Source organism: Larimichthys crocea, chromosome XV (genome assembly GCF_000972845.2).
Source record: "Larimichthys crocea isolate SSNF chromosome XV, L_crocea_2.0, whole genome shotgun sequence".
In the NCBI taxonomy this organism is placed as follows: Eukaryota; Metazoa; Chordata; class Actinopteri; family Sciaenidae; genus Larimichthys; species Larimichthys crocea.
Window position 1 is genome coordinate 10,115,898 of NC_040025.1, and position 22,179 is coordinate 10,138,076.

General features: G+C 41.5%; 2 protein-coding genes across 4 annotated transcripts; one reads left to right on the forward strand and one right to left on the reverse strand.

Annotated features, from left to right (window-relative positions):
• Positions 1–683: 683 nt before the first annotated feature.
• ankrd52a (ankyrin repeat domain 52a) lies at positions 684–13,964 on the reverse strand. Of its 2 annotated transcripts, XM_019273790.2 has the most exons (28): positions 13,753–13,964; positions 13,193–13,276; positions 13,014–13,092; positions 12,769–12,839; positions 12,301–12,501; positions 12,129–12,216; positions 11,692–11,834; positions 11,311–11,523; positions 10,190–10,268; positions 9,962–10,076; positions 9,723–9,805; positions 9,510–9,627; positions 9,321–9,389; positions 9,085–9,225; positions 8,590–8,652; positions 8,357–8,468; positions 8,095–8,166; positions 7,785–7,986; positions 7,619–7,706; positions 7,411–7,528; positions 6,069–6,288; positions 5,881–5,968; positions 5,711–5,794; positions 5,379–5,524; positions 5,142–5,224; positions 4,916–4,998; positions 4,608–4,699; positions 684–4,211 (listed from the first exon to the last, which is right to left on the reverse strand). In XM_019273790.2, the coding sequence occupies exons 1-28, from the start codon at positions 13,777–13,779 to the stop codon at positions 3,940–3,942; spliced, it is 3,234 nt and encodes a 1,077-aa protein (XP_019129335.1). In that variant the 5' UTR covers positions 13,780–13,964; the 3' UTR covers positions 684–3,939. The 2 variants fall into 2 exon arrangements, with proteins under 2 accessions (XP_019129335.1, XP_027144452.1); XM_027288651.1 differs by lacking the exon at positions 8,095–8,166.
• coq10a (coenzyme Q10A) lies at positions 13,364–21,568 on the forward strand. 2 transcript variants are annotated; one of them, XR_003463853.1, is made up of 7 exons: positions 13,364–13,829; positions 15,776–16,424; positions 17,806–17,955; positions 18,040–18,232; positions 18,354–18,455; positions 19,405–19,720; positions 19,829–21,568. XR_003463853.1 is itself a non-coding variant. In XM_010732028.3 (6 exons), the coding sequence occupies exons 2-6, from the start codon at positions 16,288–16,290 to the stop codon at positions 19,570–19,572; spliced, it is 750 nt and encodes a 249-aa protein (XP_010730330.1). In that variant the 5' UTR covers positions 13,364–13,829; positions 15,776–16,287; the 3' UTR covers positions 19,573–21,568. The 2 variants fall into 2 exon arrangements, 1 of the variants encoding a protein (XP_010730330.1); XM_010732028.3 differs by having other exon boundaries at positions 19,405–21,568.
• The last annotated feature ends 611 nt before the right edge of the window (positions 21,569–22,179 follow it).

Sequence of the window (22,179 nt, forward strand, 5' to 3'; positions counted from 1 at the left end):
CAGTGCAATATTTGTGCTGCACACGATTACACACACTCTTTGCTATTGCTACAATTGGACCTTTCATTGCTTTTTTTTTTTTGTTTGTTTGTTTGTTTCTCCTCTCTCTCTCTGTTTTTTTTTTTAAATCATCCGTTTTCTGACACCAGATATATTGTATATGCTCCTTTTTTTTGTTCAACCGTTAACTATTATCAAAAAAAAAAAAAAAAAAAATTGTGATTCTAGCTCCATGCACAATCACTCAAAAAAAAAAAAAAAAAAAAAAAAAAATGGGTTTTTTAAGCCCAAACAAAAACCAAAAAAAAAAAAAAAAAAAAAAAAAAAAAAAAAAAGAAAGTCACTGGTACGCGCACACACACAAATAAAAAATAAAAAGCATGTATAAGAATACTGTGATTACAACAAAAGGATTCAGTTGCAACTCGGTACAGCTGCAAAAGGGGCAATGGCTCCGTTTACTGGTCAGATAAGGACATCACAAGAGAGAGAGAGAGAAAGAGAGAAGAGAAGAAAATCCCTGCCCAAACAGACAGCACCTACAGATGGCAGAGAAATGTGTAGAGTATTTTGAGGAGCCTGCCTGAGGTGTCTGTTGAATCACTGGACTGACTTTAAAGTGACTTAGGCCAGAGTCTGCATTATTAACAGTAGGCTGGGTAATGTAACCTTGTCACTTCACGTTTTTTTTTTTTTTTCCTCTTTCTTTTCTTGGGGGCTGGACGCCCAGAAAAAGATAACACAAAGAAAAGTCAGTGGGCAGTGGACACTGTCCCGAAGTACTTAGAGACACTTATGTTTTTTTTTTTGTTGTTTTTTTTTTTAAATAATGCATTGTTAGAGTACAATTTCGTTGCAGACCGTCTTTTGCAACCCTTTTTCCTTCCTGTAATTCAGCAGCAACACACATGCATGTAAACATAAGTACATACATTACATCTGCTCTATTTTGCACACTTAGAACCTGAATGTACTAAAGTGCGTGCTTCGACTATCTAATTAAGTGCTGTGGGATTAGGGTTATAAAGGAATTAAATTATGGAACATCCCATCATCATTATCATCATAAATCGAGAAAAAGAAAATAAAAAGTAGACATAATCATCCTGCTGAGATCTGATTGGATTCATAAATTCTGCTCGCTGCTTCAGCACAGATCCTGAGATTACAAAAAATTATGTACCTATCCCTAATAACATCAATATTAATAATAATAATAATATAACTGTTCTCCTGGAAATTGATCAAGAGAACAAAGATCGGGGTCACCAATTAGTTCCATTTCATTCCAATCAGTTATCAATTGAAATGCCAGCTAAGGATCTATAACACTAACTCCTCTGAAATGGACTTTGTCAGTTTGAGTTCAATCAAGTAAAAAATACACGTTTGCAGGGAGGAGGGGGGGAATTTAACAACATAGCCTAGTCTAGGTCCTCATCTCTCATCCAGTCAACTAATGTGTGCAATTGTGCCACTTCATTACCAGTGGATATGAAGCTATCACACCAATGAAAACAATCTGACTCAGTGTAATTTAACCACCAGCAGATGGTCTTAAAAAAAAAAAAAAAAAAAAAAAACGACAAAATAGCATAGATATAACATCTAAAAGTCACAAACAGCTCTAGTGGTCCGATACAATCATCTTTAGTATGCTTAGTACCAGAAAATGGGATGAGGAGACGACAAAAATGAACACCGAAAAAAAGCACATATTTGGATTTCTGCTATTCCTGAAATCTAAAACAGGTATTGGCCTAAGCAAAGATCCCTCTCCTTTTTTCCTCTTAGCCCTATTTTGCTTCTAGAATAAAAAAAAAGGGACGTCAAATCCCTGTTTTCATTGATAAAGCCGAGACATAACCGAGATATGCCGGGGCTGTTTATTTTTCCACGAGATACTACGGCGCAAACTGTGTGGTTCAAACGCTGTTGTTACCGAACGGGTGGAAAGATAACAAAAAAAAATAAAATAAAATCAGTCTCAGGGCTCATCATCACTCTTTGCCATTACGCGATCCAACTGAAATGATGTGTTACAGAAGGCATGGGTCAAAAAGGCATTTCATGAGATGCCATAAAGGCAATCCAGTGCATTTGTGTTGACACTGACAGTAAAATGCCCGGCACACACAGAGCCATTCGTTTAGTCTTTAGGTTAATTTTTCATGAAAATAATAATAATAATAAAAAAAAAGAAAAAAAAAAAAATCAAACACATTCCAAGGAAACAAAAGCCCTTGTGACAGTGATTGTCTATTCAATAACGTAAAACAAAAAAAAGGCCAAAAGAAAATATTGCTTGAAAACTGCCCAATAAAAATAGCAGACAATACTCATTTTTTTTTTTTTATCTGTTTCTAAATTGATCAGAGTTGACCACCGAGAAGTTGAGATATGAGCTATTTTAGATGTTTAAGACTTAGTTCACCAGCTCCAAGAAACACACTCCTTTTATAGTGAGAGCTAACGCTGAACTGGCCAGTTCAAAAAACAAAAACAAAAAATCAAAAACGTCACGAGCGCCTAAAAACCAAAAAAACAAAACAAACTGATTGCTCTCTTTTTTTGATAATTAGGCCATTCAAATTCTGAAATCTTTTCCCAAAAAAAAAAAAAAAAAAAAAACACTGTTAAAGAGATGGGAAATAAGTTGAAATGGCTTGTTCATTTATGTGCTCAGATATATGATGCTTTGATGAGGTGTTGTTGGCAGATATTACTAGTAAAAGCCTTCATCTAGAAATAAACAAGGCCTCAGTCAGTCACTATCCTACAGTAGTTCTCTAGTCCTACAAAAAGAGAACATTAGGCCTACGGACCCTGGGTGAAGATGAAGCAGCTGCTAAACGAGTTGACGAGGTATATCAAGATCTATTGTCTTTCTCTATACAGTACAGTTCATCTCAAATAAATAATTTATAGCCATAATAGTGTTGATCAACTTTGGTCATAAGTTATATGCTTAGAAACATTCTAGCTTAACAAACACTTATTTAGCATCTTTAAAACATGAAGTCAGCATCGGGAACAAAGTCGAACCCGAGCGCTGACCCCCCCCGAACATGGCTCTCCTTTGGAAGGAGACATGCTTTTTTTAATATGTATTCAGCAGCATTACCAAATTATCTTTAAAATGCCAAAACGATTCTCTCTAGGCCGTACGTTTTTTTCTTTTTCTTTTAAAGTACTACTATGGAATTAAACATCTTTGTGACCCTTTTCCAATTTTTTTTCGGATTGTACTGTAGTACACAAGCATTGCACTCTTAAGCAAAAACAAACAAAAAAAAAAGAAAAAATTTAGATTTTTTTTTCCCTTGTGTGGTTCCTTCATAAAAATCTAAAGCTAACGGACATTTAAAAAACAAAACAAAAAAAAAAAAAGAGGAAAAGAAATAATCAAAAAAAGAAACTCTTTGATCATTCTTTTGGGAAGGCTGTACGTTCCTCTACAAGGTCACCACCACTTGATTAAACAAGATATGACTTTTATATTGAGTGATATGACGAGAAAGACAGCGATCTCCATGCTCCATGAGACGTCGGTTACATAATTATGTCCACATGGTTTTAAAGGGTTAAATGATTTTTTTTTTTTTTAAAGAGATGGCCAGATTGCTAGTGTTTTGTTGTTGTTTTTTTTTTTTGGATGCCACACTTCATCTGAGTGACCTTGTAGAGCAATCTGCCTCTACATATTAAGCACTACTAGGAGATGGAGGAATGGGATCTAATTGCATATTAGGTTTGACTGCACCTCAAGAGAAGACCAAACACTCACACGCACACACAGACAGACGCACGTACACATACATACACAGAACAGACATGTGGGTGGGTGCTCTCCTGGTCCTCGGGGCCCATGTTTAAAGGGAGTCCCCCCCCTTGGTGGTGATGATGGTGATAGCAGCTGACTGAGGGGGGCGCGTGACCTCACTCAGACAGACACCCATCCAGGCCGACCGGCGCGCCGTGACGGTCTTTGACGTAGCCGTTGTGGAGGCCGTTGCTGGGCAGGGGGGCGCAGGTGGCGGTGATGCCGCAGTGCTTCAGCAAGTTGAGACCCGGGGAGGGGGAGACGGTGGGAGAGGAGCAGGAGCAGGAGGAAGGGTCCCGCTGGGGGAAAGGCTTCATGGTAGAGAGGATCAGAGCCAGGCAGTCAGCCACGTCCTTGTTGGGAGCACAGGCCAGGGCTGGGGTGTGGCCTGAGCGACGGACGACAAAGTCACATTAGGACACACGGATAACTTTTAACTCCGCTACAGCAAATACTGTTATACTGTTAATGTCAGAAGACGTCGCTCAAAGTGAGAGCCAGAGACAGCTTCCATCAGCTTGATGGAGCATTCTCAGCATCTTCCAACTCATTGTTTTGTGGATCACTCACAGCGCTCTCAGTATTGTTTTCAGATACAGTGGGCAGCTGTAAAAAACACTGCCTGCACAGCGCCAAACAACAGGCGGAGACTGTCAGCGACGAGCTGGAGCATTCAGCAGCTAAAGAGCCAGATATATTCCTCTGTGGTGCACCTGCACAGCTTCTGATTTATAGTAAATAAGCTGAAACATTTTAGTTTTAAAACGCGTGAAAAAGGCCTCACCTTCCTCATCCACAGCCAGCACAGTGGCTCCTCTACTCAGCAGTGCCTGCACCACCGTAGCCAGGCCATTACGTGCTGCAAGATGGAGGGGCCTGGAGGAGAACGAAGGGGAGAGTCAGCTACCGTTCATCAACAAGACCATGGGAAAAATAAGATCTATCATCTAAGTCATGGGTAGACGTAGAACAGGAGTGCACAGGTGTTGTTGTGTGCGAAAGAACAAAGGTTTGTGAGAGTATTCGGTGAAATGACACTGTGACAAACAGACTACGCAGCATTTCAAGGCTTTTGTAGAAATTTAAGCTCACATTTGCAGAGCACTGTTGGTGGCGTTTATGAGGGTGGGACTGTGGATCTCCCCCAGAATCAGCAGGGCACACATCTCATGAGCCTAAGGGACAAAACAAAAGCAGAAAGTATATCTGAATCCAGCGTGAAATCATTGCTTATTAAAGAGGAACTGTACTCTGTAGGCACGGTGTTAATGCTCAGCTTTGACTTTAAAATCCTCTGAGTAATTGTGTGTGTGTGTACCTTGCTGCAGGCCAGGTGCAGGGCAGTGTTCCTGTTCTCATCCAGCAGTGTCAGGTCAGCCTTGGCCCGGTGAAGGAGGATGGCTGGATGACACACACAAAAACATTTATTTCCTGCAACTACGAACGTCCTCGTCTGATAATTACAGTCAGAGGAGACCTATTCAAGCCTCGAGTGTGAGAAAACCAGATCCTGCTGAATCCCGTGAGAAAAAACAGGTTTATAAAAAGGACTTACCCACGGTGCCACTGTGTCCCTTGTCAGCAGCTACCATCAGAGCAGAGCGTCCACTTTTGTCCACTGTATTGATCTCTGCCCCATGGCGAAGCACCAGCTGAAGTCCTGCGACGTCCTCAGCAAATGCAGCAGCGTGCAGTGGGGTCCTACAGGCGCAGACAGAGACGGTGATTGACGTTGCAGCTTCAGGCCGGCTTTAAGTACACAACACTACGCCGATTATCAGATAAGACAGGAGGAGGAAAAGCTTGAGGCAACGGTGCTAACTCTAATTTGATGATAGCTTCTCTTTCTGAATGAACCGGTGGAAGTCTTTTGTCCCGCAGCCTCACCTTCCTTTGGCATCTCTGGTGTTAATCATGTGGACCCCAGCAGATTCCAGCAGCCTCTCTGCAGCACCGCTGTGGCCATTCATCCTACAAGTACACACAGCAAGTTATAATTTCATCTGAACTTTCAAATCGTGTCGAGGTTTACGTGATTTGTTTGGGTCAATACTCACAGAGCACAGTGCAGGGGGGTGAAAGGGTTTCCCTCTTCATGGATAAATGTTTTAAATTCAAGTAAAACCTCCAAACAGTCTTCATGCCCTGAGAACAAACACACTCAACGTTATAGACACAGGTGTTACAGCGATTCATCGCTCGCGTTTGAGGATTTGCCGTTTCCAGTCGATCAAGCTGAGCAAACCTTTGTAAGCAGCCCAGTGTAATGGGGTGTATTGTTTGTTGTCCAGCAGTTTATCTTGTGGGTCTGTTGCCATGGCGGCCTGCACCAGACTGGCCAGGATCTCTGTGTGGCCTCTGGATGCGGCGTAGTGCAGCGGTGTACTACCCTGGGCGTCCCGACACAGTGCAGAAGCTTTGTGCTCCAGCAGGGCTGTCACACAGTCGTCATGACCCAACACGGCCTGAACAAAGACAAACAAAGAGGGGATGAGACAATCTGCACCGGTGGAAAACAACAGCCGGGACTGAGGAAAACAACGAGAACCCCTGCACACATTTCTGTCATGTTTTCTACAGCTTTAATTAGTTTTGTCTCCATTCCTTCATAGTTTGAGATTATTATTAAATAAAAGCCTTATCTGAAAATGTTTTTAGTACCTGGGCCACCTACAAGTACTGCACCTGGACTGCTTCACCCTTAACACCCCTGAACAGATGGTGCCAACATCACTGCTTTCTGTTAATATTTGACTCCTCTGCCGACAGGAGAATGTGCCACCGCTGCTGGATGCAGCTCGACTTTATCAGGCCGACATTTAAACAAGTCCCCGGTTTAACTGGATTATCTAAACCACGAGATTTGGTAGTGAGAATTAAGATGACACGAACACGAATACGAGTAACGCTGACGACGTGCTTCTCCCCTCATACTACAAGGACTCTTATTCTACATGAATTCTCATTTATTTTTATTTCGTTTACTTTTTTCAAACACTAGATCACGGGAAAAACTTGAATCATAGCGACTGTCCATCACGGGTCATATAAACTGCTACATTTAGATGTTTGTGCTCGTCGAGATAGTACTTTAAGAAGTCTAAAATACAAATGTATATAGAGTTTGTTGCTGTCTGAAACTGTCACTGTGTTATAAGAGTAGCAGAACCTTGGATAAGTAACGCAGGCATGCCCTGTTTACACGTGCCGCTGCGCACGCTAAATAAAGTCTGTTAACTGTCTTGCGTGCAGTACAGTTTATATGCAGCATTCTGCTGGCCTGTAACATCTCCACCTAGTTGTGGCTGTATTTATTAACCCATCGGTAAATTTGAGTGTTGATCCTTCGAGGTTGTTGTTGCAGTCAGAGAGTAGCAAACTGAGTTAGCAATGCGGAGTCAACAGCTGTTAGTCACACTCATTCAGTTTCCCCAGAATGAGTGAGCGCACGTTGTTTTATAATAAGATAATATTCCAGCGAATGTGAAGCTAATTTCTATTAGAACGTTAGTGGCATTTGCCGTTATGTGTTAGGACTGAGCTGATGCTCTAACACAGTAGGTGTCCACATGCAGCGTTGGACTTACCCCTCTGTGCAAAGCTGTGCTGCCCCTCTTGTCCTTGGCGTCTGGCAAGGCACCCTTCTCCAACAGGAAGTGGACACAGTCAGTGTGACCTCCCAGAACAGCGAGCATCAGAGGGGTCCTGAAAACGATAAAGACATGTTTTATTTCACCGTATGCTCATTGGTTAAAGCTGACAAACTCAAGTCACGCTTTTTAAAAAAGAACTCACTGGCCAAATTTGTCTGCGACGTTGGTGAGATCCCCCTCCTCCCCGTAATCGATCATCATGCGCAGGCAGTCCGAGTGACCATTGGCAGCTGGTGTGAAACAGTGAGAATTAAATGACTCCATTCAGACACAATGCCGTGAAATCTTCCAGCGGAGCGCAAGCGTACCTGACACGTGAATTGGAGTCCACATGAGGCGGTTGTCATTGAGGACACAGGAAGCCCCCTGAGCCAACAGCACCTCCACGCAGCGGGCGTAGCCTTTCTGGGAAGCCAAGTAGAGCACGGAGCGACCTGCGGCGTCCTGCATGTCCACGTAGGCCGCCGTCTCCGTCAGCACGCGCAGCGCCTGCCAGTGGCCCTTATCAGCCTGAGGGAGCAGAGGAAACGCGGTCACGGCTCTGCGTTTACTCGACATGAACAGTTCGAGTACGGCTGGTGTCGACCCAGAAAGCCGGTTTAGACGTGAAACACTTACAGCAAGATGCAGTGGACTGACTGGAATACTGCTCTCTATGTCACCTAGTGCATTAAAAGACATCTCCAGGAGCTAAAAAAAAATAAACACCCAACAGTGAATTTAATTTAATCTGGAAATAATTAAACAAGCTACACAGTAATATCTTCGTCATGCAACTCGACTTCACTTAATTACTTCTAGAAATGTTTTTATTCAGCGAGAGCGCTGAGTAGACCAAACTAGACCAGATGTGTGACATCTGCTTTGACATTTGACTCACCAACTCCAAATTCTGTTTGTTGCCATGGTAAGCTGCATAGTGAACAGCACTGTAACCCTTTGAGTTGACCATCGATGGATCAGCACCATTGTCCAAAAGATGCTCCAAGCAGCTGGTGATAAAAAAAGACGACACACAAAAACGCAAAAAAGAGTTTAGAAAGTGTGGCAGGATAAGCTGCGAGTCGGTGTGCTGGATTTGAAGTCTTGATCACGAAAAAGACGAGAACTCACAAGTACGACTCCTTCGCCTCGTCCTCGTCGTTCTGATGGTTCCCAGAAAAATGACGATCAACTCTGAGAAGATCAAGAAATATTTAATTCATTAAACTTTCTCACACACTGCTGCAAAAACGTCATTCCTTAATCACCATCTAAGAATTGTTGATGCTCAAGCGTTAATGCGACGTGACTAAGGACCAAAATATTCAGTATATTTACACAGAAATAAATCAGCTTGAACGGAGCAAGAATGACTAACGGGAAGAGCAGAAAAAAGCTGAGACAGATATGGTCAGGAAAGTTTTTTTCTGTGCACCAACTGCTTGTAAATTTCCATAATCCACCTGCCAGTTTGACAGTTTTGCCAGTCAATCAGTGTTCTGGAACAACGTTTGATTTCCTGACAGACTCTAACTGAATTTAGAGGCTTGTTTTTGCCTCCAGGGTTTTCACAGAGAACACAGAACAAGAAAGATGAGTTTTTTTTTTTTTTGTCCTCTTTCCAACCTGCTGAAGGCTTGGGAGGCGGCAGAGTAGTGCAGGGGAGTACAGCCTGTCTGGTCAGGCTCGTTGACCTCAGCGCCAGCGCTCACCAGGGTCACAGTGCACTGGTACCTCCCATTAGCAGCTGCATAGTGCAACGGTGTCCTACAATGCAAGGACGGGTGATCAGTCAGAATAATGAGAGGTTTAAATATCAGCGAATTAAAGAGACATCTATCAAGGATGATGGGGAAACTCACCTTCCCATTATGTCCCTCTTATTCAAGTCGGTACCACTACTTAAGAGCAAGTTCAGACATTCAACATTTCTGCGGAGAGGAAAAAAAAAGATGATCACAGGATTATAAATTTAATCGAGTCGGAGTTACAGATGACAAGATATCAGAACATTTCGGATCATGCTGGACGGAGCAGATTCGGCGTCTCACCCTCCAGAGGCAGCAGCGTGTAGACAGGTCCTCCCAAAGTTGTCAGGGGTGTTTATGTCAAACCCAGCTGATAGTACATGCTCCTTACTCATAGATGAAACTATACTATACAGCTGACCTGCAAAGGCGAGGACGAAACACAAGGTTGTTACGCAAACATACATAGATATACAAGTTAGTCGGCGTGCACGCATCTATGGAACGAAGACCGACCTGAGGAGAGTAACTTGCGACAACAGTCTGAAAACCCGTACAGCACAGCTAAGTGCAAGGGGAACATTCCATGAATCCCACGTCTGAAAACACACACAAAAAAAGTTAGAAACCAACTCACATTCAAACCTGTCCTATAACATGAAACACATACATCAATGCTTCACTGTGTTTTTACGACCTCCTCGCACGATTACTTTAATGTGTAATACCACTTAAGGCTTTTTTTTTCCTGATACCTGGCCGTGTCTGCTCCATTGGTCATCAGAGTGCTGATCAGCAGTTCATGGCCGTACTTAGCAGCAACGTGGAGAGGAGTATTGCCATACTTATCCACACAATCAATTTCCCCACCTGATGGAGAGAGAGCGGAGGAAGAGAGATGGGAGTGAATCAAAATCCCATTAGGGAGGAGGAGGAGAGAAAAACCGGCACAAACATTTTCTCAGAGATCAGTCGGTCGTTACCGTTTTGGATGAGGATCTGAGAGCGTGTGAAGCGTCCATGAATGGCTGCCATGTGCAGGGGGCTCTTCCCTTCTTTGCTCTGTGGACGGGACAAAAAAACTGAATCTGAATCTTCATCTTAAGTGTCGCTCGGAGATCTTTAGAAAGCTGCTGCAACAACAGTGAACTGAAGACCGGTTTGACAACTCTGCGTGTCCAACTTACAATAAAAGCTGAAAGTGTGCATGTTTGTGAAAGTGGCAGCAGCTAAGAAGTTTCGACTCGGCCTGTTATTAATTCAGATTAATACATGTTTGAAGTGAGTTTAACTAAAAAAGCACGACAACACGCTGCATTTAATTTCCTGAATTACGCAGCGGCATATTTTCTTTGGACTCCCATCAGCCACTTTGCTATATGAAACATATGAATCCTTCTTTTCACACATGGTATGGCAATGTTGTCATTTCTGGCAGCTAAATGTGTGAGATAAAGAATTTCTACAGGCAGGAATAGGACGTGAATTATCTTCACTCCTTCTTTATATCCACCCCCATATGTTGATTCAATTACTTGGACAGCTACGGTATAAACACACAAGCTTTTTGAGGAAAAAATCTACATCTACATCTCAAAACTACGTCTGAAGCCCAAACTGTTCTGGCACTTTGAGCCAGAAGCGTTTTGCCCACCAGACTTTGTTTAACTTTGTAATTTTTATGATTTATGTGCTTCTAAATATGTAAATACGCCACGAAGCTGTTGAGTGTTTTATTTTGAAAGATCGACCAGATTCTCTCTGCCGTTTCTGTGTCTGACGTCCGGCCAGTTTGGAGCTGCTCTGTGCAGGTTTGCGCAGGCTTGCTTGCGGCGTCCGTCAAAAATAGAACGGCTGTGTATTCTCAGCGGAGCAGAGCGGGACGCCGCTTCTGGGACGGACCGTGGCGGTTCTGGTGGCGTTCGAAACATTGACTAGAACGGCTGTGATTAGCTCTGGCGGCCCCGGTGCACCCGTGTCCGAACACTAAATGTATTGCATGACCACATCAGTACTTTAAGGGCAGCTGACCGTGACAAAGTTAATTACATGATTACCAATAACAGGAACAAATAAGGCACAGTAGGTCATTTCCATTCCATACCTGCTGGTTGACATCTGCCCCATTGTTGACCAGCAACTCCAGACAGAGGGCACCGTTGGTGGAGACGGCAGCCAGGTGCAGAGGGGTGTAGCCGCACTTGTTGGGCTGGTTAACATTAGCGCCATGGTTCACCAGCTCGGTAGCCACTGCCTCCTGCCCCATGTAGCAGGCCACATGGAGCGGAGTGTTTCCAAAGCCATTGGGCTCATCAATCTGACAGGAGAAGAAAACAAACACAAGATCAGACTGTGCCCGGAGCCGAAGAAAGGATTCCTGGAAAGCTTAAAATAAAGAGTTCAGCTGCAGACGATAAAAGCGTACTGGTTACATACGCTGTCGCTTTTAATAAATCGACAAAAGGACGGTTTAAAGATCACTCACCTCTGCCCCCATCCTCAGTAGGTACTTTACAATTTCGATGTGACCACTTGCAGCAGCAGCATGAAGAGGTGTGTAGCCCTGCTTATCCTTGCAGCTCTTGTCTGCACTGCGGGACACCAGCAGCTTCACAACCTCTGAATGCCCTACGGAGAGGACACAAAACAGGATAAAAAACATTTCAACATCATCTCTGTCATGAGTCCTATTTATTTTGACAAATTCAAAGCCCACTCAGACAGAAAGAGAGATTTCAGTAAATGAGACAGTTTGTCTTTTACTCCCCCTCCAGATTATGACGTAAGGACTTGGCCGTGTAATTGATCCTCATTTGAGTCAAACTTGCCATGAAACAATGGGAGCTTGTCCTGCTATTTGACAATGAAAATGTGTGCTGCGCAGCAGCAGCAGCAACTGGCAAGAAAGTGACGCTTGCTCACCCAAGTAAGCAGCACAATGGATGGGCTGTCTCTCCTTCTTATCGATGGCACTCAGGTTGGCCCCTTTGTTCAGCAGCAGCTTCACCATCTGTAACACAAATACAGGAAATTATATTACAAATCGCTCGCGTTACTTTTTAAAAAGGAGGAAAAAAAAGGAGTCAACACTCGCCTCCTGGAACCCGCTCTGAGCTGCGTGGTGCAGGGCAGTTCTGCCGGTGCGATCTGCCATGTTCAGGTTGCTCAGCTGGGTCAGCAGGGCCTCTGCGCAGCGCGTGGCACGGTTGGCAGCAGCCACATGCAGCGGCGTCTGCCAGAACTTGTCTCGTGCGTTCGCCTCTGCTCCGCGCCTCAGCAGCAGACCCACTGCCCTCTGAAGAAGGGAAGAAGGAAAGCAATCACAACAAGCTTAAAGCACACACACACACACATATATATCTAGATACATATATAGATATCTCTATATCATATCCGCGTTTATTACTGCATTCCCCTTCGGTCAGCACAATAATTTGCGGTGCAGTTTTTATAATCGTCGTGGGTGAATATGTAATTGAATTTTAAAAAAAAAAAAAAGGGATGAAGTCATCTGGACCGAGAGATAATGAGACTGTTAAACGGAAATGAGTTTATTGCTTACTTCGTTCCTGGAAGCAGCCGCCCTGTGCAACGGGGTCAACCATACATGGTCTTTAGCATTTACAGTGGCACCTGGCAGACAAGAGACAAACAAAAAAATACATCAGCCTTTTTTTTTTTTTTTTTTAAGAGGTCATGAGGATGTTGGAGGTGAACAGAGCGATGCAGCTGCTGCACAAGGTGCACCACATTTCATTTTTCAACTATCACTGATGCATGCAGCTCTCTCTCTCTCTCTCCTCTCACCTGATTCAATGAGGAGGTCCATTATATGGACGTCACCCACACAGGCAGCAGCATGAAGTGGCGTACGGCGCTCTTGGTCCTGCAGGATTTAAAAAAACAAAACAAAAAACATAAGACGTTATTGAAAAAAAAAAAAAAAAAAAAAATGCATTGTAACCCTTGTTGTGCATCATACATACCAGTGCATTGACATCCTCCTTTTTGTGCAATAATAGTTGAACTTCTTCAGCATTACGATTGAAGATGGCCTGGACCAGAGGAGGCTGCAACATACAGAGAAATAAAACCTGCTATGATAACGTTGCATTTAATTAAATCCCCAAGGGGCGATTTGCTAGTTAATGAGGTTATTAAATTAAAAAGAAAACACGTTAAATGTTGGATTTAATGCGTTAAATGTCCTAATGCGATGCTTGTTTCCGTCCAGTAAATACACGCAGCCCCAGCTGAGGCCTACAGGCCCCCCCCTCCTGTTAGCGGTGGCTAAGCTAACGCCTGGGCCTCTCTGCACTAACGTCTCTGTTACGTATGAGCGCCAAACATCACAACATAACACAATAATTCAAATATAAACTCGTGTATTAAGCTACAGCTGGAAACAGCTCCGTGTATTAAACCGTAATATGTTGCGCACAAGAGCAACGGCTTTTTTTTTTTTTTTTTTTTTTTTCCTCCGCCCAGCAATTAGACTGCGCCACAGCGCGGACACGGAGCGCCGCTTCTCCGTTTCTGCGCTTACCTGGTCTGCGATGTTGAGGACTCCCATCTCCCAAACTCAGCCAGGACGGAGCTCCTTCATGAGGATAAAACTTCGAGGTATATATATTTATATGTTGGCGGTGCGCTACTGTATCCACCTTTTTCAGACTACACCCATAGCTGGTTGCAAACAGAAATGCGGTCTTCTTGATCTGTCACTGTTGTTGTCTGTATCCTATGTCTGGTCTGACGATACAGGCTCCGGCTGTGCTGGTCCGCCTACAGGCGTGGCGGTCTGCTCGGTCCCTACCACCGGAGCTGAAATGCCGCCATCTCGTGGACCGTTAGCCGTTAGTGATGGGGAGTTCGTTTTTTTGGGGGGACTCGGATCATTTGACTCTCAAACGACTCTTTGTTTTATATACTTTTAATAATTTTTCAAGTCAAGTCAACTTTATTATCAATGCCGTTAGCCGTTAGTGATGGGGAGTTCGGTTTTTTTTTGGGAGTTGGATCATTTGACTCTTTGTTTTATCACTTATACTTGTAATAATTTAGACAAATTTTGCTTTAAATGATGTAGTCGGATCATTTGACTCTCAAACAACTCTTTGTTTTATATACTTTTAATAATTTTTCAAGTCAAGTCAAATCAAGTCAGCTTAACTATCAATGGCGTTAACCGTTAGTGATGGGAAGTTCGTTTTTTTTTGGGACTCGGATCATTTGACTCTCAAACAACTCTTTGTTTTATCACTTCTACTTTTAATAATTTAGACAAATTTAGCTTTAAATGATGTAGTCGGATTATTTGACTCTCAAACGACTCTTTGTTTTATATACTTTTAATAATTTTTCAAGTCAAGTCAACTTTATTTCAATGCCATTAACCGTTAGTGATGGGAAGTTGGGTTTTTTTTTTTGGGACTCGGATCATATGACTCTCAAACGACTCTTTGTTTTATCACTTATACTTTTAATAATTTAGACAAATTTAGATTTAAATTATGTAGTCGGATTATTTGACTCTCAAACGACTCTTTGTTTTATCACTTCTACTTTTAATAATTTAGACAAATTTAACTTTAAATTATGTAGTCGGATCATTTGACTCTCAAACAACTCTTTGTTTTATCATTAATACTTTTAATCATTTAGACAAATTTAGCTTTAAATGATGTAGTCGGATCATTTGACTCTCAAACGACTCTTTGTTTTTTATATACTTTTAATAACAATATAAACAGAAGAACAAAGCCAGGTTGCAGCAGGAACATGAAAGGTAATCATAAAATTGCCTAAATATTGCACTGAGCAACCAAAATACTCAATTTAAAGCATTCATTATTGTAATGCAACTAAACTGTTATTGGTTTCTCCGCTTAATGTAATTGACACTTGACCAACCTGAAAAATGTATGAAATTTAACATCTTTATTTATATTATGTTTATATATCTATATTATGTTTATATATTTTCTATTTTTTGGAACTTTGGAGGACATAAGGCTCGCAGAATCAGTGAATTCTTTTAAATTACTTCTTAAAACACATTTTTATAGACTTGTCTTTTTTTTTAGGTTTTTTATTTAATTTAATATAATTTTTTCATCTTTCTATATTTTATTGTTGTTTTATGTAATTTATCATTATGTTTTTAATTGTTTTATATTGTCTTTTAAATGTTGTTGTTTCTTCTGCTGCTGTTTTTCCTGAGTATCTTGCGTGTCTGTCAAGGACTTTGTAAACCCTGTTTATAGATATTTCTGTCTGTTTATTGTGTTTTTTTTTTTTTTTTTTTTTTTTCCTTTTCTACTTTTTTCTAATTCCGTAGTGTATGCTACACTTTCCCCGTGGTGGGATGACTAAAGTATATCTAATCTAATCTAATCTAATCTAATCTAATCTGTTTTAAAAGATGCTATATAAATAATAATAATTATTATTATTATTTATGCTGCTTTTGGGACTTTACATAAACACATCAGTACTATATATTTGAAATTATAATAAATAATATAATAATAAAATATTAATTTAAAAAAACTGTATTTATTTTACAGCCGTTGACCTCCAGCACAGAGGGAGGCAGCATTTCTCGTCACAGCCGTCGAGGCTGAACCGGAGAGCGGACTGACACAGAAGAAAGGAACCGTTTGTCCCACCGGCGTTTTATTTTAGCAGCAGAAGGTCGTCCGCTGTTTGCGGCGTTTGTCAACACCGAGGACCCGAAAAAAGTGAACCCTGAAGCGGGTGTGAGGCTCGGGACGCGGAGTGATGTGAGTGTCGGTGAGGAGACAAAGAGGGACGCGGCTGTAACGTCGCGTTTGGTCGTTATGAAACCGTGCTAGCTGCGCGAGCTAACGGCTGACTAACGTAACTAACGTCTGCTACGTTGACAGCAGCGCGAGCGACCGGAGACGCTGCTCGACGACTAAACTCAAGTCAAAATAAGACACACGTGTTTATTAATAAATACAAACACTTGGACTCTTGGAGCAAGACTCAGCCAGGACCCGGACTCAGCCAGCTTCTCAGACCCAGGATCTGTCTGTGTGGCCGGCTGGCTGGTTTGATGGCAGCCGCGGCCGGTGCCCGGAGGTTACCGATGGGTGTGCGGACGTTCAGTGACTTTCTCCAGGTTGCCACCGTGGGTTCACCTCGTACCTGCCGTACACCGGTTTCCAGAGGATGCCTGCGTCAAAACATCAGGTGAGCCTGACCCTAATGTGTGTGTGTGTTGTATTGTAATGACACAGCTGTGTGTGTGTGTGTGTGGTATAGATTGGTACATTTACAAGCTACCTTTATCAGGGAACTCATATTTATGTTTTTCTAATCTCCAAAGTGTGACTGTGACTTTGGTGGCTCATGTCAGAGTCTAGACTATAGACTATAATTTCCCAGCTTGGGATAAATAAAGTATATCTATCTATCTATCTAGATCTGATTGTACACAGTGCATACACACATCAGGGCACCAATATCCATCTACACTGGCCAATATTCCCACTACAGATGCCTTTTAATATCATTTAATAGATGTAATGCAGATGTATTATTATTATTAAAACTAATCATAACTTGCTCTCTGACCTGCTGCTAATCTGATAAATGTAAAATTATTAGTCCTCACTCAAGCAAAGCAGCTTTTCTATGTTATATCATTTTAAGTTAAATATATTTTGTTTTTTTTTGTTGTCGGTTGTACAAAACAAACAATTCATATATATATTATTATTATTATTATTATTATTATTATTATTATTATTATTATTAGAGTGCCTCTGAGCATTTCTGATGACCTGACCCCTTTTTTTTAAATAAGCACATTTAATACCTTTTTAAATGAAAAATGTTCAGTCAGTCATAAAGAATAATTTAACTAATGCTGGACTAACACTTGTTCAAGCTTATATCAGCTGATATTTATGAATCAGGTGATAGATAGATAGATAGATAGATAGATAGATAGATAGATAGATACTTTATTATGAGGCACAGTAAACATACATTAAAAATAAAACCTAGAAGATACATTTGTATTTAAATTAAACCTGTGCAAAGATTTTTACAAATAGAAACTATTAAAAAAAAGTAAAACATACAAATAGAAACAAGAAATAAATATAAAAACTATTTAAATACAATTAAATTAGACTGTACTGACAGCTGACACACAGTGTCTACGTACAGCAGCAACAGACGTTTATGTAAATACTGTCAAATATCATGATACTGTTTTTTTTTTAAGGCTACACATAGTCATAACACATTTGTCTAGATTCTACAGGTTACCTACTGGAAAACGAATCATTGCTGCTGATGAGTGTCTGTGACATTATATATCTGTGCTCAGAAAAACCCAGCACTCTCACAACACACACAACACACACACACACACACACACACAACACAACACACCACAGTGACCTTTCATTCGCTCCTGGTCCAGTGTCCTCTGTGGACTCGCTGACTTTTAGTCGCTGGAATGTGGTGGGTCTTTTTTATTTGTCGTATGTGGACTGTGCTCACGGCAGGTTGGACTCCTTCCAGAACGTGGCTTACAGAACATTTCCTCTAACCTTTTTAGACACCTGTCGTCATGTGGCATTTTGATGACAAGAACCCCCAGAGTGCTCTGCCTTCAAGACTGGGACACAATGACGGCCGTTCCCCAAAGCAGAAACTTCATCAGTCTCACCAACAAAAGGAAGGAGTACTCTGAGCGTAGGATACTCGGGTAATTAATTTTCCAGTATCAAATACTTTTTATCTCTCGAGTGTTTTTGTTTGAAGTCCTTAACCTTGTGATGTTTGCCGTCAGGTTTTCTATGCAGGAAATGTACGATGTGGTGGCCAACGTTGACGAGTACAAGAACTTTGTGCCCTGGTGTAAGAAGTCCCAGACCATGATGAAAAGAGCAGGCCACTCCAAAGCTCAACTCGAAGTGGGATTCCCTCCAGTGGTGGAGAGATACACGTCTATGATCACCAGCGTCCGGCCTCATCTAGTTAAAGTAAGTGTCAGTCATGTGTATAAAGATATATCTGATCTGTATGGATGCCAAAAAAAACGTGTTTATGATGTCAACAAGCAACCGTTTCTAATCCTAGAGTTTGTCTTCTGTGTGACTGTAGGCAGTGTGTACAGATGGAAAGCTGTTCAATCACCTGGAGACAATATGGCGCTTCAGTCCTGGCATTCCCGGTTACCCTCGCACCTGCACAGTAGACTTTTCTGTAAGTCGACCCTCCGTCTCTTCTTTGTGCTTTGTTGTTTTTGTCTCGCAGTGGACAAAACGCTCTTTAACAGGAGGTGGGGGTGGTTAACTGAACATCCATTTACCAAACCAACCAGTTAGTCTTCATCCTTGAAGTATTTTTCTTTTCTCGTAAAAATAGTTTAAAATACAGTTTGGGTAAAACATTAATGCTCATGGAAGTTATCTGTCGAGTCTTATTTGCCTCATTGTGGTGCGCCGAGCCAGGACGGGCCCATTAATTACCCCCTGAGGTCAGAGTTTCCACTTCCACAGGTACTGTAATGTTGTGAGAAAACCACAGTTGTGGTGTGTGTTTTATTTTTTCTCCACACGGGGATACAGCGAGCTCATTCCACACTGAAAACAAACTCAGACAAGCAGCTTAGAGGTAAAACTTGCTGCTTTATTGAGGATGAAGGATGAAGTTCAGCTGGTTGTTTTTGACGGTCTGTTTTTAACCGACCCACCTCCTGTTTAAAGAGCGGCAGTTCTTCTGAGACTGTCTCTCACAAAGTGAAAGAGATATACCTGAAAATGCTTAGAAGCCTTTTTGCAGAGAGTTCAATGAGAAACTCAACACCACTCTCAAATCTGTACAGCAAACATAAAACGACAGGCAGCTTTTGTATAAAGACTGGAAGCACAGGGAAACAACTAGAGTGGCAAGCAGTGTAACAACTACAAGTCATGGTTTCACAGGAGGTTATGTGTGGGACTATTTCTTAGCTGGGAGCGGTGACCTCCTGGAGTCTCCTCTATAAATCACCGTGCCAGGCTGAGAAATAGTTCTAAACATAACTCATGTCACCTTCAGACAGAGCCAGGCTAGCTGTTTCCACTCCTTTTTCCTCTTATTGTTGCCATGTGTCATCACTCTCTGCCGTAAACTGAACACATTATTTTATTTTTTTATTTTTTTTTAACAGATTTCCTTTGAGTTCCGCTCTTTGCTGCACTCCCAGTTAGCCACCATGTTCTTCGACGAGGTCGTAAAGCAGAACGTCGCCGCGTTCGAGCGGCGAGCCTGTAAGCTCTACGGCCCAGAGACTCGTATCCCGCGAGAGCTGATGTTTCACGAGGTGCATCAGACGTGATCTCGGGGTCACGGTCCCCCCTCATCTCGGCCTTAAAGCATACCAACCTTTATTCCCTTTATCCACGAGAACCCCACACGATGCTGCTTCACTTCGAGTCTCCACCGCTACATCACGCCTCCAGAAGATGTTCAGACATTCAACTCTTGTAAGCATTATGTTGTTGGACCTCCTGCCTCAACAGATTCTTACTCCTCACCTCCTCCTCCTCCTGCTTGTGTTAAGTCTGTCCACTCTCTGTCTACCTCTTCTTAAGGGATCCTTGTTCAGCAGAAGGAAACCACCACTGCAGTTACAAGCTGTATTCATGTAAACAAAACAGTAAATCCTTGCAACACCACATCACCGATGGTAGAGAGTCGACTATTATTTTAAAACTAGCGGCGACACAGAACAAAACATCCTTTTTTATTCTTTGATAGAAATATAAAAGGCAAGACTTTTTGCTCTTAACTGGGATCAAGTCTAAACGTGTCGCTGCGAGCTGAACGTTACGCGACACACCGACGCGTTATCAAGTCAAAGTGTGTCCAGTTTTTAAATCATCTGATTTATACTGTGTTAGGGAAGCTTATCTTTGCCTTTTTTTTATCATTTACATTTATTTTAAATTGAATAATTTATCAAACAGTAGTGAACTTGGTGCAAAGGAGTCATTTGTTTCATCCTTTTTTTTAAAAGTTTATATGCACAATCTTTAAGCTTCAGATTAAATGTGCCATGTTCAGGACGTTGAGAGAGTTTGTCGTGACAATAATTATAATTATAATAATTAATAATAAGGTTTCTTCTTTTAGTTAGCGGTGCCTTCAACTTGGCTTTGAGCTTTGGGACGTTGAGATTTCACTCGGTTGTTGTGCTGTGAGAATTGTTTTTGGATGTTGAGACTTGGCCTGCCAGTTTTATTTAATGCTTTTTTATTTTACAGCCCAGCACGAGTGACTACAGATTAAGAGTTTAACTTTGCACAAACAAGAAGAGCACAAGAGCGCTGTGAAATACTGTAAAACATAAGAAGTCAGATTAATAATCCAGTTGATTATTAGATCTAGATTGGTATTTTCTGGTCCTCCTCTCTTGTGTACGTCCTGCTGGGCTGTAGAATAAAACATCACCAATCATTTATCATCGTCTTTTGGCTTCATGCTTTTTTTTCTTGGGGGGGGGGTTATCTTATTTATAAACATTATGATGCATGAATGTAAGTAACAAAGAGGTAAATATAGTGTATTGTTAGCGCATGATTACGTTTAAGTTTATGTTTCATATCTGACAAAGGTCTCATAAAGTGTTTGCCATTTTTAGAGGTGACCGATATGTTCGAGTCGCCAAAGGTCATCGGGAGAACAGCCCCGACCTTCCTCCCGTTCATTGTGTCCACGCGTTCCAAGTCTCATACTCCAAATAAAAAAAGTGTTTCTGCAGCTGGATTTTTAGCTTCAGAGTTGACGTGGTTTATTTTCCCCGTCGGGGGCGGTTTGATCATCAATGCATGAAAGAATGTTCACAAAATCAAAATGGGTAACTTATTGAAAGATTATTAAATGACATTTATGATGTTTAATCCTAAAGAAGTTAAATCAATTAAGTCTATTTTAAAAACATATTGGAATCTGTCATTTCACCCCATTTTCTTACCGTGATGTTTTTAAGTATGTTGCACGCAGATTGGATACAACGCTGGGTTTTTTAGTTATTTTAAGAGACGATATATCAAATATAAACCCAAGAAATATTTAAATATTTAGAGTATTATATGATCCCCCCACAGAATATTTCCAAATTGCAGATGTGTGAACGACCGTCTGTCTCACAGTGGTAGCCTTGTGTATATATACTGTATAAGGATGGAGACAAAGTGCTACCACCGACTGAAGACTTGCTGTAACACTGTATATTACCTTTTATTTGCAGTTCAATCACTTGTATGTATCTTTGTAAATACTGTGGGTGTTTCAGAGCTCTGTTATTTAAATAAAAAAAAGCAGGTGGAGTTTGTCGGTGTGCAGTTTTTGAGTACGTCTTAAAAACAGAGGTTGCTTAACTCTGTGCACATGCCGATTAAAGAGTGTGTGTGTGCAGTGACCGTGAGTGTGGATGCAGCTGACCGTCAAGAAACCAGAGTGGGGTGATGGTATGTGGGCCAGTTATTAATAACAGCACATAGAAGGAGGGTATCTGCTTTCTTCGTCGTGTCAATTGTATTTATTACGTAAAACTCAGACACAAATATCTGTACTTAGAAAATAATCACTTTTGTTTAAACACAATTGAAGGTAATAATCTTCATTAAATCTCTTTTTCTGCATCCACTGACCGGCCACGTCCTCAGGTGCAATCCAGGGTGATAAATTCTGCTTTTACGAAGCTCATGATGATTCACCTTTTGTTGACACTGGGTGCCGTTGTTGTGCAGGAGTGCATTATATTAAGAGGTGTTTCTAGATTATAGCCTTCATAGATGAAAATACTAGAAACACCTCTTGATATAATGCAGTCCTGTTTAACACAACTACAACCATAATAGTTAAATTATTAAATCAAGACCTCTCCGACAGTGACTGAAACATAAACTTCATAAAAGATGAAGGTAGAGTTGTTGGATTG